Raw genomic sequence first — 18,349 nt, forward strand, 5'->3', positions numbered from 1 at the left:
AAAACATTTCATCACCCCCAAAGGAGACCTCACACCCATTAAGCAGTGTTTACCCATTCGCTTCTTCCCCCAGCCCCTGGCACCACAACACTATTTTCTGTCTCTGTGGACTTGCCTCTTCTGGACACTTCATATAAATGGAATCATACGCTATGTGACCTTTTGTGTTTGGCTTCTTTCACTTAGTATCATGTTTTCAAGGTTTTATCCATGTTGTAGCATCTATCAGCACTTTATTTCTTTTCTCTTTTTCTTTTGTTTTTGAGATGGAGTCTTGCTCTGTCACCCAGGCTGGAGTGCAGTAGCACGATCTTGGCTCACCGCAACCTCCACGTCCCGGATTCAAGCAATTCTCCTGCCTCAGCCTCCTGAGTAGCTGGGATTACAGGCATGCACCTCCACGCCTGGCTAATTTTGTATTTTTAGTAGAGACTAACATGGTTTTGCCATGTTGGCCACGCTGGTCTCGAACTTCTGACCTCAGGTGATCAGCCCGCCCCGGCCTCCCAAAGTGCTGGGATTACAGGCATGCCACCATGCCTGGACTTATCTGCTCATCGATTTATGGACATTTGAGTTGTTTCCGCCTTTTAGCGATTGTGAATAACACTGTTATGAACATCCACATACAAGTATTTGAACACCAGTTTTTAATTCTCAGGTATATACCTAGGAGTGTAATTGCTGGGTCATGTGTTAACTCTATTTAACTTTCTGAGAAACTGGCTGTTTTCCATGTCTAAATTATTTTAACAGCCTAAGTTTTTTTAATTTAAATTTTTAATTGTAGAGATCGGTTCTCACTCACTTTCCCAGGCTGGAGTGCAGTGTTGAACTCCTGTTCTCAAACAATCCACCTGCCTCAATCTCCCGAGTAGCTAACAGCCTATTCTTAATGCAGCCACCATCATGATCATTTAAGACATGAGTAGGCCAGGCGGTGGGGCTCACCCCTGTAATCCTAGTACTTTGGGAGGCTGAGGCAGGTGGATTGCTTGAACTCAGGCATTCCAGACCAGCCTGGGTAACATGGCAAAACCTCGTCTCTACTAACAATACAAAAGTAAGCCAGGTGTGGTGGTACATGCCTGTAATCCTGCTCTACTTGGGGGGTTGAGGCAGGAGGATCGCTTGAACCAGGGAGGCTGAGGCTTCAGTGAGCCGATATGGAGCCACTGCACTCCAGCCTGGGTGACAAAGTGAGACCCTGTCTCAAAAAAAAAAAAAAAAAAAAGACAGGAGTAAAATTATGTCCTCTTTGCCTAATACCTTCAATGGCTCCCACCTCACTCAGAGTAAAACAAAAGGCCTCACAAGGGCCTACAAGGCCTTATATAACCTGGTCTCAGGCATCCTCCCAGACATCATCTTCTATCACACTCCATGCACTCAATATTGACGTCCTTGCTGTTTCTTAGAAACACCAGGCATGCTCCCACCGCAGGGCCTTTGTACTCACTGTCTCATCTTCTTGGAACGTGCCATCTTGGTACCCTCAAGGGTGGCTTGACCAGGAGCGGTGCCTCACATCTGTAATCCCATCACTTTGGGAGCCCAAGGCAGGTGGATCACATGAGCTCAGGAGTTCGAGAGTAGCCTGGCCAACATGTTGAAACCCCGTCTCTACTGAAAATACAAAAATTAGCCAGCCATGGTGGTGTGCGCCTATAGTCCCAGCTACTTGGGAGGCCGAGGCAGGAGAATTGCTTGAACCCAGGAGGTGGAGGTTGCAGTAAGCTGAGATTGCGCCACTGCACCTTGAGTCTGGGCCGCAGAGCAAGACTCCATCTCAAAAAAATTAAAAAAAAAAAAAAAAGGCCGTGTGTGGTGGCTCACACCTGTAATCACAGCACTTTGGGAGGCCGAGGTAGGCAAACCACTTGAGGTCAGGAGTTCAAGACCAGCCTGGCCAACATGGTGAAACCCTGTCTCTACTAAAAATACAAAAAAATTACCTGGGCCGTATGGTGGGCACCTGTAATCCCAGCTACTCGGGAGGCTGAGGCAGGAGAATTGCTTGACCTTGGGAGGCAGAGGGTGCAGGGAGCCAGGGCGCCACTGCACTCCAGCCTGGGCGACAGGGTGAGACTCCGTCTCCAAAATAAATAGATGAATAAAAAAATTCGTGGCTCATTCACTTGCGTCAGGTATCTGCTCTAAGTCAGCTTTTCTGATATACCTTCCTGCCCCTCCAACCCCTGGTTCCAGCCTCTTCACTCTGCTTTATTTTCTCTGTAGCACTTATCACCCCAGACCTGGACATTTCTTTTTTTCTTTTTTCTTTTTTTTCTTTTGAGATGGAGTCTCGCTCTGTGGCCCAGTCTGGAGTGTAGTGGCCCGATATCGGCTCACTGCAACCTCTGCCTCCCGGGTTCAAGCGATTCTCCTGCCTCAGCCTCCCAAGTAGCTGGGATTACAGGCATGCACTGCCATGCCCAGCTAAGTTTTGTATTTTTAGTAGAGACGGGGTTTTTGCCATGTTGGCCAGGCTGGTCTTGAACTCCTGACATAAGGTGATCCGCCTGCCTCGATCTCCCAAAGTGTTGGGATTACAGGCGTGAGCCACCGCACCCAGCCTATTTCTTTACTATATGCTATTGTTTGCCTTCCTTTCACTAGGGTATGATTTTTTCCTGTTTGTTACCAGATGTTTCTACTCCAGCACCCAGAAAAGTGCCTGGAACATAGCAGGTGCCCAATAAATGGCCTGACAAGTGAGTGAAGAAATAAGTTAAGGAATGAATTGAACTCCACTTACAGATGAAGAAAGTGAAGTTTCCAGAAGAGGCATGACTTGTGGGAGGTCTCACAGCTGGTAAGGGAAAGCCTTGAGATTCTAATCCATGTTCCTTTTTTTAAAAAAATGTTATTTATTTATTAATTATTTTCTTAGAGACAGAGTCTTGCTCTGTCACTCAGGCTGGAGTGCAGGCATTTATGGGATTTAGCTGAGGGGAAGGTGAAGTGAGAATACATTAAGATTGGGTTTAGAGGGATATTTTTATGTGGGTCATAGATACTTCTTGGGTACTTAAACCACCTGATTAGTTGTCACGGTGTAGAAATGGCTTCCCGGAATGCTTCCATTGTGTAAGGTACTAACTCACTAGATGCGAGGCCACAGCCTACTAATGGCATAAATGTGTCTTTTAGCTGCTCATTCCAGAAGCATCTGTGTAACAGAAGTGTCAAGAATTGAAAGGAAGCATGCGTGGTGGCTCACACCTGTAATCCCAGCATTTTGGAGGCTGAGGTGGGAGGATTGCTTGAGCTCAAGAGTTCGAGACCAACCTGGGCAACATAGTGAAACCCCATTTCTACTAAAAACAAATTAAAAAAAAATTAGCCAGACTTGATGGCGTGTGCCTGTAGTACCAGCTACCTGGGAGGGTAAGGCAGGAGGATCACTTCAGCTCAGGAGTTCAAGGCTGCAGTAAGCCATGAACATCCCACAGCTCTCCAGCCTGGCGATGAAGTGAGACCCTGTCTAAACAAACAAACCAACAAACCAACAAACAAAAAATTGAAAGGATTGAGGCAGAAGTTAGTCTGTGGAGACATTTTCCAAAACATAGTTAATATATGAACGAACCTTTATGAAAGTTTTCCTTTTTCTTTTCTTTTCTTTTTTTTTTTTGAGATGGCATCTCACTCTGTTGCCCAGGCTGGCGTGCAGTGGCACGATCTTGGCTTACTGCAACCTCCGCCTCCCGAGTTCAAGCGATTCTCCTGCCTCAGTCTCCTGAGTAGCTGGGATTACAGGCGTTCGCCACTGCACCCAGCTAATTTTTTTGTATTTTTAGTAGAGACAGGGTTTCACCATGTTGGTCAGGCTGGTCTCGAACTCCTGACCTCGTGATTCACCTGCCGCGGCAAATCCCAAAGTGCTGGGATTACAGGCGTGAGCCACCGCGCCAGGTCAAAAGTTTTTTTAGATTTGCAAAAGATTTAGATAACATCACCAATACTGATCTGTGAAGCTGAAACTTGTTCTAAATGATAATGAATTGTTAAAAAGTTCCATCAACCACGCTAGAGGAAAGATAACTTACTTTTCTCTTTGTAGACAAGGATATTGTGAAACATGCAGCTGAAAAAGTAGGAAACGTCACACAGTTGTGTCAGGCAGAAAATTAATAAAAACATTACGTTATCCTTTGGGATTTTGCAATGTTTGTGGTATTTGGCTCTTTTAAATATGTAATTTGTTATTATTTCATATTCTAAGTAAACTTTCATATCATACAGTATTTTTTTTTTCTTTAAACTTTGTTTTCCTTTCTTAAAGAGGGCTCTCCTCCCCCATCCCCGCGCTCAGTTCCTTTAGCTGGATCCTTCCAGTTCATGACTGATTGGTTTAAAATATGGGTCGTTCAAAAGCCGTGTGATCCCGGGCTAGTGGCTGTACCCCTCTGAGACAGTTTTCTTAGTGGTAAAATGGAAATCATAACAACTCTGCAGGGCTAATTATAAAGTTTAAACAAGCCAAGGCCTGCAAAATGCTTAGTGCAGGTTTGGAATGCACCGAGCGATGACAAATCTCAACCTGTCTTTATGCTGAGACCACTCCCCAGTTTCCGGAGCCGCGGCCACTATCTCCCCAGGCGCGTGCACACCCGGCTCTCCCTTCCAGGCCCTCCCCACCACGTGGGCGCGGCCTACCCTCCCTTAGCGGGTAATAAGCGGAGCCAAGGGGCTGCTTCCGGGATTCTTTCCCTTCCACTCTGGGGAACAACCCTTTTGTATGACTGGCAACATTGTTAACCAGTAGTGATTAGAGAAGAGCCCGACGGTAGGTGCTTCCCTCAAAATGGTTCGGAACTCCTCTTCCAAGTTAGCCAATTGGAAGCTTTGGAGGGCGGGTTCTCCTCTGGGGCGGGACAGAGTGACGGGTGTCTCTTTTGGCTAATGGAAACTTGGCTGCTTGTAAGCCATGACCAATCAGAAGCGAGAACGCAGGATCCTGGGGCGGGGCTGGAGCTTCGTCAGTTGAACCGCTCGCGAGGAGGGTTGCCAGTGGAGAAGGTGAGAGGCAGCCGGAGTGGCGGGTGCGCGGGCCGTGGTGGAGGTCTTGGGGGGAGGGGAGGGGGTTCTCTCTGGGGAGAGTGGCCTGCGGTGGGCAGCTGACCCGGCCTTGTCGGAATCAGGAGGGAGGGTGCCCTTTAACAAGGGTAGGTGCTTGATTGAGGTGTTGTAAGACTGAGCGCAGCGTGTGAGTTGGGGGTGATCTGTATATCGCAGGAGGGTCTTCAATGGGGAAAGTTGTAAAGCAGGAGACAGCAGATGGTAGAATATACAGATGCCCTTGAAATGCAGCGTGGCGATTTAGTAGGAGGTTTTAAGGCAGGGGGTCATTACAGCGCACTGTGATTTACAAGCTTTGATTTGGGTGAAAGTCGTGGGAAGAAGCAATATTGAGGAAGGGAGGGAAGGAGACCTCCAGGGATAAGGATGTACTTTAAAGAGATATGAAGCCCTATTATGCCTGTGGCGTTTACTACGTGCTGTGCACCTGCCAAGTGTTTTAGGTGAATTAACTCTTAAACTTACTCTACTGATGGTTAAAAGTGTGGGCTGTGGCGTCGGGTTGAATCCCGAATTTGAATCCTGGCTCTGCCACTGATCTGTGGCTTTGGGCGAGTTGTTTAACCCTTCTGTGCCTCAGCTTCATCATCGGTAGAATGACCTCATCTCTTTCTATACTATTGGCTAGCTTCACCCTCTTTATCTAATGAGAACTCCCAGCTGTGTATTTCCAGCCTGGATCTCTGCCCTGAACTCCAGACTCATATCGTGGCCGACTCTTCTCTATTTGGAAGTTCATCTGACATTCAGACATAAACTTGTCCCAAACCAAACTTGAGGTTTCTTCCTTTCAACCTCCAAACCCAGTTGATGGCACATTCATCCTGCCAGGTACTAAGATCAAGAAGCTTGGAGTGTTCTCTTTGTTTTGAGACAGAGTTTTGCTCTTGTTGCCCAGGCTGGAGTGCAATGGCGCTATCTCGGCTCACTGCAACCTCCGCCTCCCGGGTTCAAGGGAATTACAGGCGCCTGCCAATTGTTTGTATTTTTAGTAGAGAAGGGGTTTCACTAAGTTGGCCAGGCTGGTCTCGAACTCCTGACCTCAGGCGATCCACTCGCCTCAGCCTCCCGCAGTGTTGGGATTACAGGTGTGAGCCATGGTGCCCGCCTAGCTTGGAGTGTTCTTCATTCCTCCCTTTTGTCTCACTTATATATGGTCTAGCAGATCGCATTAGCTCTGTTTTCAAAACACATCCAGAATCCAACCACGCCTCACCAGCTCCTTTGCTACCACTCTGGCCTAAGTTGTCCCCTGCTCTTATCTGGTCTGTTGCAGTGGCCTTCCAGGTGGGCTCCCTGCCTCTCACTGTTAGGGGGATCCTAGTAGAACAGAAGTCAGGTCAGGTTGCTCCTCTTTTCAAATCCTGTCCTGGCTCCCACCTTACACCGCAGAAGTCTTCACCATATCCACGAGGCCCCGACCTATTGGTTTCCTCCTCCTCCCTCCCCTCAACTCCCATCACCTCTCTCAGTCCCCTGGCTCACTCTGCTGCAACCACCCTGGCCTCCTTGCTGTCCTTTGAACATAACGAACACATTGCCATCTCAGGGCCTTTGTACTCGCTGTCCCCGAACGCACTGCCACCTCAGGGCCTTTGTACTTGCTGTCCCCGAATGCACTGCCACCTCAGGGCCTTTGTACTCGCTGTCCTCTCCTTCTGAATCAGGTCTTCTCAGGTGTCTGCGTGGCTTCTCCCACACCTCTTTCAGGTCTCCGTTCAGATGTCAGCTTCACAGCCAGGCATTTGCTGACTACTCAAGCTAAAATAACTCCTGTTACCGTGTGGCCCCTCACTTGGTTTTATTTTTGTTCATAACACAACTACCTGACATAGATTATTATTAGTATTATTTTTGAGACAGACTCTTGCTTGGTCACCCAGGCTCGAGTGCAGTGGCGCAGTCTCAGCTCACGGTAGCCTCCACTTCCTGGGTTCAAGTGATTCTCCTGCCTCAGCCTCCCAACTGGCTGGGATTACAGGTGTATGCCACCATGCCCAGCTCATTTTTACATTTTTAGTAGAGATGGGGTTTTGCCACGTTGGCCAGGGTGGTCTCGAACTCCTGACCTCAGTTGATCCGCCCAGCTCAGCCTCCTAAAGTGTTGGGATTACAGGCGTGAGCCACAGCACCGGGCCTATTATTATTATTATTATTATTATTACTTTTTTTTTTTTGAGATGGAGTCTCGCTCTGTCACCCAGGCTGGAGTGCAGTGGTGTGATCTCAGCTCACTGCAAGCTCTGCCTCCCAGGTTCACACCATTCTCCTGCCTCACCCTCCTGAGTAGCTGGGACGACAGGCACCTGCCACCATGCCCGGCTAATGTTTTGTATTTTTAGTAGAGACGGGGTTTCACCGTGTTAGCCAGGATGGTCTTGATCTCCTGACCTCGTGATCCACCCGTCTCGGCCTCCCAAAGTGCTGGCATTGCAGGCGTGAGCCACCGCGCCCAGCTTATTATTATTATTATTATTATTTTTTTTCTTTTCTTTTTTTTTTTTTTGAGACAGTCTTGCTCTGTCGCCCAGGCTGGAGCGCAGTGGCCGGATCTCGGCTCACTGCAAGCTCCGCCTCCCGGGTTTACGCCATTCTCCTGCCTCAGCCTCCCGAGTAGCTGGGACTACAGGCGCCCGCCACCTCGCCCGGCTAGTTTTTTGTATTTTTTAGTAGAGACGGGGTTTCACTGTGTTAGCCAGGATGGTCTCGATCTCCTGACCTCGCGATCCACCCGTCTCGGCCTCCCAAAGTGCTGGGATTACAGGCTTGAGCCACCGCACCTGGCCTTTTTTTTTTTTTTTTTTTTTTTTTTTTTTTTTTTGAGACGGAGTCTCGCTCTGTCGCCCAGGCTGGAGTGCAGTGGCGCTATCTCGGCTCACTGCAAGCTCTGCCTCCCGGGTTTACGCCATTCTCCTGCCTCAGCCTCCCGAGTAGCTGGGACTACAGGCGCCCGCCACCTCGCCCGGCTAATTTTTTTTGTATTTTTAGTAGAGACGGGGTTTCATTGTGTTAGCCAGGATGGTCTCGATCTCCTGACCTCGTGATCCGCCCGTCTCGGCCTCCCAAAGTGCTGGGATTACAGGCTTGAGCCACCGCGCCCGGCCTATTATTATTTTTTGAGATGGAGTCTCCCTCTGTCACCCAGGCTGGAGTGCAGTGGCACCATCTCAGCTCACTCAACCTACACCTCCCAGGTTCGAGTGATTCTCCTGTTTCAGCCTCCCAAATAGCTGGAACTACAGGTGTACACCACCACGCCTGGCTATTTTTTGTAATTTTAGTAAAGATGCCGTTTCACTATCTTGGTCAGACTGGTTTCAAACTCCTGACCTCAAGTGATCTGCCCTTCTCAGCCTCCCAAAGTGTTGGGATTACAGGCATGAGCCACCGCGCCTGGCCCTCACATCAATTATTGTTGGTTTATATCCACTGGGCTTTTTGGACCTCCCCACTAGAGTGTCTGACTCCATGTGAATATGGAACTGGCACCTGGAAGAGCACATGGTGTTTAAAAAGTGTTGCTTCTCCTGTACCATCCTCACCATCCTTGGTGAGGGTGATATGGGGCGGGGTTGCTGAACTAGGAGGGTCCCGTGTGGGGTGGTGGGGTCAGAGGTGGGGGAATAAACTGGACAGATTGTGGCACCCAAGGGCAGAAGGAAGCTTTAGTGTCTGAAGGAATTTGGAGGAAATGCAGATTCCTGGGCCCACCCCCAGGGTTTCTGCTCATGTATGGTTGGGACCCGACCTAGGAAGCTGCATTTTCAGAAGCACTTGTGGTAAGGATTATGTTCCCTGGCCATCACTGTGGGAAACACTGTTAGCTGGTGCGGAGTTTGCTGGGGCCACTGTGGTGATTGAGACACCTCCTGGCCCAGCCTGGGAGTCAGGGAGGGCTTCCTGCAGTGCAGGAGAGGGGACTGGAGCTGAGACCTGGAGGAGGACAGGGAATGAGCTGAGGGGAGAAAACCTTGGCTGTATCCCCAGTGCCTAGAACCCCATTTCCTGGCATCTCCCATTACATTCACAAGCAGTCCCTGAAGATACAAGATGGATTAAAATGGCTCTGCCCCTCACGGGCTCCTGGTCTGTCACATAATCAACAGATCACACAGATGGTAACAGGGAGTGCCAGACACTGTTTGAAGCACCTTATATACATTAAATAGTTTATTTCCACAGCAACCCTGTAAGGTAGGAGCTCTTATTATCCCACTTTACTGATGGGGGAAGACCCAGAGAGGGCAAGTGCTTTGCCCAAGGACACACGAAGGATAAAGGCAGCTGGAATCTGAACGCAGAAGTGCCCAGTGTGCAGCATGTGCTATGCTTAAGGTGTGAGGCCGCATTTGGGTTAGTTCTGGGAGGAAACAGGAGGTGGTCAGGGAAGGGCAGCTGGGTAAGGGGAAGGAGGACGAATGTTTCTGTCCTTCTTTGTGGGATCCTAGACAAGCCTCAGTTTTATCCTCTGTATAATGGGGATGGTCATAATACCCAGCAGAGAGCAGAATTTAGGGTGAGTCATTCATTGGGTTAGTAAGTGTGCATGGTTCTTATCTAAGGCAAAACGCCTTTGAGAGACAGAGGGAGAGGGAGTCTGGATGCCCCAGGGGGAACTGGGGTGCCGCAGTGCACGCTGTAGAGATTTCATTGCTTGGTTCCCCAGAGGGCTTTTCTGTCTCTACATTCCATGGGGACAATGTGGAAGGCTTTGGTCTGTATTCTGGGGCAGTGAAGGGGGAGTTCTATCCAGCCTCAATTCACCCATGTGGTGGGGAGGTGAGGTCAGAATGGGATCGGGAAGGGGGTCATCAAGGCCAGGCCACGTGTGTGAATGTGGGGCGGAGGTCTGCTGCAGGGGAGAGCCCAGCTAGGGTATGGCTGGGCTGGAATATGTGTTGGTGGTGGTGGGGAGCTGCAGAGTGTGGGGAAACAGCCATCAGGTGGGGGCTGCCAAGGGCAGTGATTTGCCCATGTCTGGTATGGGAGGTAGTGATGTAAATTTGTCTTTGGTGAGCGCAGCGTGGAGAGTTTTCAGCTCCGGCCCCGGGGTAAGAGCTGTGAAATCTGTGAGCTATCCGGGGAGAGCCATTTGGAAGGTGGAGCCAGGGGTGGTGATGTAACACTGGAGAGGAAAGGGGTCATCCTAGTGAATGATGAGAGGGAGAGAACTGGGGGCTGAAACACTCAGTTGAAGTGTGCCGGCGCCGTGATGTCATGAGGCCCGAGAACTGGGTCAGGTGTGTGGGCCAGGATGGGGCCTGGGGGGCAGCCGCACAGTGCTCGCAGGGATGGGGTGGTGACGTCATGGGTTGGTGAGGGCGGGGCCTCGAAGGCACCGCTGGGATGCGTGAGGTCAGGAAGGAGGCAGAGGCTGAGAAGAGGAGCTAGCTGGGAGAGGCTCAGGACTGGAATGAAATCAGCCACCAGGATGAGCCACTGGTCATTCCGAAGCAAGGATGGAGGATGCAGGTAGAGGGACAGGGTCAGCGGTGGGAGGGGAGAGAGGGCTCAGGGTCCGGGGAATCCTAGAAGTGGCGGTGGTGGTGGGGTCAGTGGGGAGGAGGGGTTGTTCAGAGAGGGCTCTCCAAAGGGAAGAGAAGTGGAAAATGTGTGTGTGGGTGGAGTGGGGGTGGGGGGTGGGGTTACAAGCAATTTGAGAGGGAACAGAATCCAGGTGAAATATGGAGGTGATGGAATACAGGCTGAAAGTGGGGTGTGTGGAGCAGAACCTTGAGCAAATATGCGGGAAGAATGCAGGTGGAATAACGGGGTGCATTGAAGTTCAATATGCGGGAGCCCTAGGAGACCGTGGTTGGCTGGTGTAGGGAGGAGAGTGCGGCTGCCTCCCTGCCCCCAAATCTGGGAGAGCAGGATGGAATGAAGGGGCTTTGGACGGGAGAGAGGGGGCTGGTTTCTGGGGAATGTAGCATGAGGGTTGGGCTGGAATATGTGGAGTGGGAGGTTCTGCAGAGAAGAGGGGAGAGGGAGCCCAGAATTCCGTGGCCATCTGGGGGACAAGTAACGGGCAGCTGGGGTCAAGGAGGCCGTGTGGAGCGGGCACGGGTGTGGGATTTATTCCATCAGCAGTTACTGAGCGCTTAGGATATGCCTAGAGGAGGGGATGGGGCCGGGCAGCCGGTGAAGTTTGTGGAGGTGAGAGAGGTGTAAGTGTGCAAGGGGAATTGAGTTTAGGCAGAGTATTCGGGGGCTCAATGTCTGGGATGAGGGCGGGGTGGGGGCTAAGGATAAGGCCGTGGGATGCCGAAAGGGGCTGGTCTTCGCGGGGTGGATATGGGGGGTTTCTGCCGGGCAGTGGGGAAGGGGCAGTTGGCGGCGGGGATGCGGTGTGGCGCGCCCCCTTCCTCTGTGCGGTCTCCTCCCGGGAGTTGGGGACCACAAGTGGGGGCGGTGATGCTGTGCGGCTCCTCAGGTGTTCAGTTGCGTGGGTGCCTCCTACGCCTTGGTAACCCGGCGGCGTCGCCGCTGATTGGTTCTGGGAGCCGTAGGGGGTCGGGTTGATGGGCGGGGTTTAGGACACCCAGTGGGGCGGGGCCAGCTCTGCCACTCACTGCATTGGGATCAGGGGATGTGGGATATGTTGAAATGTGCAACAATTTGTTTGCAGCGAGATCGAGATTATTATTTTTTATTTATTTGTTTTTTTTCTGAGACAGAATCTTGCTCTGTCACCCAGGCTGGAGTGCAAGGGCACGACGGCGTGCAGCAACCTCCACCTCATGGGTTCAAGCGATTCTCCCAAGTAGCTGGGATTACAGGTGCCTGCCACCACACCCAGCTAATTTTTGTATTTTTAGTAGAGACGAGGTTTCACCATGTTGGCGAGGCCGGTCTCAAGCTCCTGACCTCAAATGATCCACTCTCCTTGGCCTCCCCAAGTGCTGGGATTACAGGTGTGAGCCACCGCACCCGGCCGAGAGATAGAAATTATTAACCTGGACTTATGAACCACCAGAGAATGAAAGCACAATTGCCAGAGTGTGAATTTTCCAGGGGAAGGGGGTCCTCGAATTCATCAGCCCTTCCAAAGCACTCTTCTCCCAAATGAAGTTAAGAGCTGTGATCTAGAGAGAGGTGTCTGTCAGAATGTCTAGGGCCCAGGCCGTTGCCCTTGGGCCTCTGAGAAAAGAGATCTATGGATGGGCCTGGCGGGTGGTAATTTGGGAGCCCCTGAAATGAACTTGCAAAAGGTTGTGGGACTATTCATTTATCTGTGGAAGGCTCAGAAATTTCATTAGATTCTCAAAGGCTCAAGGACTCTAAAAAGGTTAAAAATCCCTTACCTGGAGTTTCAGGGATCATCTTTTTTTGCCTCACAATAGTATATTTTCTGATATTAGACTTTATTTTATTTTACTGTTTGAGATGGAGTCTCTCTGTATTCCAGCTGGAGTGCAGTGACACGATCTCGGCTCACTGCAGCCTCCGCCTCCTGGCTTCAAGCGATTCTCCTGCCTCAGCCTCCGGAGTAGCTGGGATTACAGGCGTGGGACACCACACCTGGCTAATTTTTTTTGTATTTTTAGTAGAGATGGGGTTTCATCATTGTTGACCAGGCTGGTCTGGAACTCCTGACCTCATGATCCACCTGCCTCGGCCTCCCAAAGTACTGGGATTACAGGCCTGAGCCACTGCACCTGGCCTGCTCTGACCCCGTTTTAAAAGTTTGGCTCATCCTATTCCAATACCCTCGTCTCTCTTTCCAGCTTGACTTTTCTCCACAAATGTTTGCTGAATGAATGAATGAATGAATGAATGAATCAATAATAAATATATAATAAGACTTAATAAAGTAATGCTAATATTAATCATGATTCTTTTGTTGGCAATCATGTATTTCTTTATTTCTTTTCTTTCTTTTCTTAACTGAGTTGGGGTCTCTGTCACCCAGACTGGAGTGCAGTGGCAAGATCACAGCTCACTGCAACCTCTGCCTCCAGCCTCCCAAGTAGCTGGGACCACAGGCACACACCACCACACCTGGCAATTTTTTTGTATTTTTAGTAGAGATGGGGTTTCACCACATTGCCCAGGCTGGTCTTGAACTCTTGAGCTCAAGCGATCCTCCTGCCTCAGCCTCCCAAAGTGCTGGGAAACCAGGTGTCAGCCACCGCGCCTGGCTTGGCAATCATGTATTTCTAGTATCCAGCATGTATTGGACACAGCAGCCTGCAGGTCACAGTACCAAGAGCTTTTATACATATTGCCCAGTGTAATCCTCACAATAAGTCCACGAGGTTGGTGCCATGGTTATACCCATTTTCCAGATGAAGAAACTGAGGCACAGAGAGGTGAATTCACTTTCTCAGGATGCCACAGCTGGTAAATGATGGAGCCAGGATATGAGGCCTGGCCTTCCAACTCATGAGCCTGGGCTCTCAGCTCCTCTGGGTTTCTCTCTCATCCCCTTCTCCAGCAACCTTGACCATGGACCAGCCGGCCGGCCTGCAGGTGGACTACGTCTTCCGGGGTGTGGAGCATGCCGTGCGGGTGATGGTTTCTGGGCAGGTGCTGGAGCTGGAGGTGGAGGACCGGATGACGGCTGACCAGTGGCGGGGCGAGTTCGATGCTGGCTGTGAGTGTGCCTGCCTGGGGTGGGCTCACTTTTCCTCTCCTGGGATCAGCTTCTCCCAGAAGATGAGGCCACCCTGAATCCTGCCCACCCGCCTCTTCTATGTGGTTATAAAACCCACCAGAGAGCAGAATTGAGCTCCAGAAGCTCTCCAGTGTGGGGAGGGATGTAGGTCTTGGTGCTCAAGCCAGAGACACTGGAGGTGGGTAGAGTTGGAGAGCTTAGATGCCTTGCCCTGGGGCTGGGCAAGCCGTCAGACCTCAGGAGAGACTTTTTTCCCCACCCAGTCATTGAAGATTTGACTCACAAGACAGGGAACTTCAAACAATTCAACATCTTCTGTCATATGCTGGAGTCAGCCCTCACTCAGGTAGGGCCCGGGGTGGCGGGTGCAGGTGGGAGGGGGGTTCTGTCTTCCAGGTTCCTGGGGGGTTGATGCCCAACCGATTGTATCAGACCCTCTACCTCTTCTTTCATCGTGGGAAGAGGGCAATCGTTTTCTTCTTTTGCCAAATGTAAATGGTTCATTTTGAATTTAATGATAGTTATTCTCATGTAGAAAATTCAGGTCACAGAGAAATACAAAGAAGAAAGTAAAAATCACTCCATCCCTAATACTCGCTTCTGTTAATATTTCGGTGAAAATCACTCCAGCCATTTCTCCATGTCTCTATTTGTTTCCAAATACCTGCATGTATGTATATGTGTGTGTGTGTGTGTGTGTGTGTGTGTATGTGTATGTATTTGCAGACCTGTAATTATATATAGTTTATCTATTTTCCAAGGTATTCTGCAACCTGCTTGTTTTTGTTTGTTTGTTTATTTGTTTTTTTGAGATGGAGTCTCGCTCTTGTTGCCCAGGCTGGAGTGCAGTGGTGGGATCTCAGCTCACTGCAACCTCCGCCTCCCAGGTTCAAGCGATTCTCCTGCCTCAGCCTCCTGAGTAGCTGGAATTACAGGTGCCCGCCACCATGCCTGGCTAATTTATTGTGTTTTTAGTAGAGATGGGGTTTCACCATGTTGACTAGGCTGGTCTGGAACTCCTGACATCAGGTGATCCACCCACCTTGGCCTCCCAAAGTGTTGCAATTACAGGCATGAACCACAGTGCCCAACCTAAAAAGTAATAATCGGGGGAAAAAAAGAAGGTTAGAACTTAGAGTGACGGGGTTGAGTGGTATTTAGATATCTTTTTTCTTTCTTTCTTTTTCTTTTTTTTTTTGAGGCAGAGTTTTTCTCGGTTGCCCAGACTCAGTGGCACAGTCTCAGCTCACTACAACCTCCGCCTCTTGGGTTCAAGTGATTCTCATGCCTCAGCCTCCCAAGTAGCTGGGACTATAGGCGTGCCCACCATGCCCGGCTAATTTTTGTATTTATTTATTTATTTTTTTGAGACACCGTTTCTGTCGCCCAGGCTTGAGTGCAGTGGCACGATAGTGGCTCATTGCAACCTCTGCCTGCCGGGTTCAAGCAATTCTTGTCCTTCAGCCTCCCGAGTAGCTGGAATTACAGGCATGTGCCATCATGCCCGGCTAATTTTGTATTTTTAGTAGAGACGGGGTTTTGCCATCTTGGCCAGGCTGGTCTTGACTTCCTGGCCTCGAGTGATCCACCTGCCTCGACCTCCCAAAGTGCTGGGATTACAGGTGTGAGCCACCGTGCCCGCCTGGACAAGCGATAGTTTCTTGAAGGTTAGTTGCAGTGTGGAATCTGCATCCTCATCAGTGAACTTTTTGTATTGTTACCTTAAATTCCACTGACTTATCTTGCATTTTGCATGGATCTTTTTTTACCTGTGGATGACTCTGTAACATCATGCATTGGTCATTTGGAAAATCTTGGTTCACTAAGTTGCGCAGATTTTTCAAATGTTGACATATTGCCTTATATAGTATCCAGAAGTCACATTTGTTAATATCCTCACCGATCTCCCCAGGAAAGTCTGTGAACACCAAGAAGCTATCAAACACCCAGTGGAAGGTACAGGTTTTCCAAAATTCTAATTTTAAGTGGAAAGCTTGAATTTTGTTATTGGCAAGACATTCTGTTAGCTTTTTCTCTTGAAGTGACAGGCTCACTTTGTTCATTTTTGAGAAAATGTCTGCCAGATAGCCCAAGTCTAAATAACCATAGTTTTGTCTGTCAGTCGTTTTTTTTTTTTTTTCAAGTAAAAATAGTGTTCCATGAAAAACGGCTAATTTAGCTCAAAACTCAGATGCAGAATCGCTTTTTCCTGAGACCATCGTCATACTTTGGCGTGCACAGAAGTACTTGATGTGTACTTCCCATTTTCTTGCACAACATAATAAAGAGATGTGTCCTCTAGGAGCTGGATTCAATAAAATTAATAATTTTTACTGCTTCATCGAGAACATTCCGATGTTTCATTTCCTGTGTTTTATGGTTGATTTGCTTATTTACTTGTTTGTGTATTTCTCTTGCCCAGCCCCCCGCTGAGACTGGGGAGATACAGTAACCTCCAGTGTCATTCGGTGCCAGGAGCTTGGTTTCTGCTACGGCACCAGCAGTTTTTCCCACCATTGCTTTTGTACCATTTGCACACATGTCAACACAGTGCCCAAGACAAATGACATCTTTATATTATTATGAAAGTAGCTTTGACCTCAGTGGACATCCCCGAAAGGGTCTCGGGGACCCCCCCAGGGATCTGGAGACAGCACTCGGAGAGTCACAGGTCTAAGCTGTTCTCTGTGGTTGAGCATTTAGGTTCTTTCTGGTTTCTCCCTTTGATGAAGTCCTTGTGTCTGCCCTGGGACAGGGCCATGTTGATCGCCAGCCTTCGCATAGGAAATGCTAGCCCGCCTAGAGAACAGGAAGGGCTGTGGCCCAGGTGTGTGCTAGGTGCCCTCAGTGTGGTGGTAGCGGGTGCCGTGGCAGCTCCTCCTCTCCTCTCCTGACAGAGTAGTGAGTCAGTCACTCTGGACCTGCTGACCTACACAGACCTGGAGTCCCTGCGGAACCGCAAGATGGGGGGCCGCCCAGGCTCCTTGGCCCCCAGATCGGCCCAGCTCAACTCCAAGCGCTACCTGATCCTCATCTACTCTGTGGAGTTTGACAGGTGGGGAGAAGGGACTGGCAGCAGGGCCAGGCTGGTAGGCGGGGTGGGAGAGCGTGTGGGTGGATCTTAGGAAGTCCTGGCACCCAGGCAAGGTGACATTGGTTAAGCCTTGCCTTGGGAATCTCACCTGTTGGGATTTGTATCATTTAGTATTGTGTTTGGCTACAAGTAGCAGAATAACCATCACCAGTATCCTAAACAAACAATGCATCACATAACAAGATGTCTAGGTAGGTGGCTGCCACCTGTGCAACAGTTCACTAGGGACTCAAGCTCTTTCTTTTTTTTTCTCCCCTTTACCATTGTTAATGTGTTGGCTTTTTTTTTTTGAGATGGTGTCTCACTGGTTCACCCAGGCTGGAGTGCAGTGGTGCAATCTTGGCTCACTGCAACCTCTACCTCCCAGGTTCAAGCAATTCTTGTGCCTCAGCCTCCAGAGTAGCTGGGACTATAGGAGCCCACAACCATGCCTGGCTAATTTTTTTTTTTCCTGAGACGGAGTCTCGCTCTGTCGCCCAGGCTGGAGTGCAGTGGTGCGATCTCGGCTCACTGCAAGCTCCGCCTCCCGGGTTCACGCCATTCTCCTGCCTCAGTCTCCCGAGTAGCTGGGACTACAGGCACCCGCCACCACGCCTGGCTAAATTTTTGTATTTTTAGTAGAGACGGGGTTTCACCATGTTATCCAGGATGGTCTCGATCTTCTGACCTCATGATCCGCCCGCCTCGGCCTCCCAAAGTGCTGGGATTACAGGCGTGAGCCACTGTGCCTGGCCAATTTTTGTATTTTTAGTAGAGATGGGGTTTCATCATGTTGCCCAGGCTGGTCTCGAACTCCTGGCCTTAAGTGATCCTCCCGCCTCAGCCTCTCAAAAGCACTGGGATTACAGGCATGAGCCACCGCGCCCGGCTTGGCCTTTTGACTTCATCTTTATCTCTTCATGGCCACAAAATAGCTGCTGGATCTTCCAGACATTGCATCTATATCAAGGCAGGAAGAAGAGGGACAGGACTGAGTTTATTTATTGCATCTGCTGTTTTCATCAGGAAAAGAAACGTGTTCCCAGAAGACTCCCAACAGATTTCCTGTAATATGTGGCCAGAAGTGGTCACATGCAAGGGATGCTGGGAAAATGAATATCTGGCTTTCTAGCCTTTATAGGGGGAGGCAGCAAGGGAGTTGGGAATGGCAGTTGTGTAGCTGGGTGACCGTGTCTGCCCCATGTGTTGGTAACCTTGGCCCACCTTTCCCCAGCCAAGCTGGGGTCACCCAGGCCAGGCCAACCAGAATCCCCCACTGTGGCATCTGAATTAGGATTGTGTTTGGCTGCAAGTAACATGATACCAGCGTTCCCTTCATCAGCAGTGTGTGACAAGGAAGTTCCCCCAGACTACACCAGGGCTGCCAATCCCAGTGGTTTCCAAATTGTTATATAAGAGACTTTCAGAGGTGGTGACTGGAACAAGGAAGGGGCCTTGAGGATGTGCTCATAAGCCCCTAGGATGGTGCAGTTTTTGGAACTGTGTGTTTTCGCATTCTGTGGCTCTTAGAGGCTGGTGTTTACCCTCAGGTGCATTCTTGGCCTCTGAGATGC

The 18,349-nt window shown here is 49.9% G+C and overlaps 1 protein-coding gene across 22 annotated transcripts in view; it reads left to right on the top strand.

The window, feature by feature from the left end:
• The window catches only part of LOC105478568 (coiled-coil domain containing 61), a 77,420-nt gene that overhangs the window by 30,089 nt on the left and 28,982 nt on the right, over positions 1–18,349 (top strand). For 3 of the 22 annotated variants that reach the window (XM_071087183.1, XM_071087179.1, XM_071087185.1), the window contains exons 1-4: positions 10,351–10,557; positions 13,523–13,681; positions 13,966–14,048; positions 16,600–16,757. In XM_071087183.1, coding sequence (XP_070943284.1) covers positions 10,545–10,557; positions 13,523–13,681; positions 13,966–14,048; positions 16,600–16,757 — 413 coding nt within the window. In that variant the 5' untranslated portion in view covers positions 10,351–10,544. Of the gene's footprint in view, positions 1–2,647; positions 2,816–4,979; positions 5,026–8,676; positions 10,326–10,346; positions 10,558–13,522; positions 13,682–13,965; positions 14,049–16,599; positions 16,758–18,349 lie in introns of those variants that run through there. The other 19 variants (XR_011617680.1, XR_011617679.1, XR_011617681.1 and 16 more) reach the window with 12 other exon arrangements.

This window comes from Macaca nemestrina, chromosome 20, assembly GCF_043159975.1.
Source record: "Macaca nemestrina isolate mMacNem1 chromosome 20, mMacNem.hap1, whole genome shotgun sequence".
Taxonomy (NCBI): Eukaryota; Metazoa; Chordata; class Mammalia; order Primates; family Cercopithecidae; genus Macaca; species Macaca nemestrina.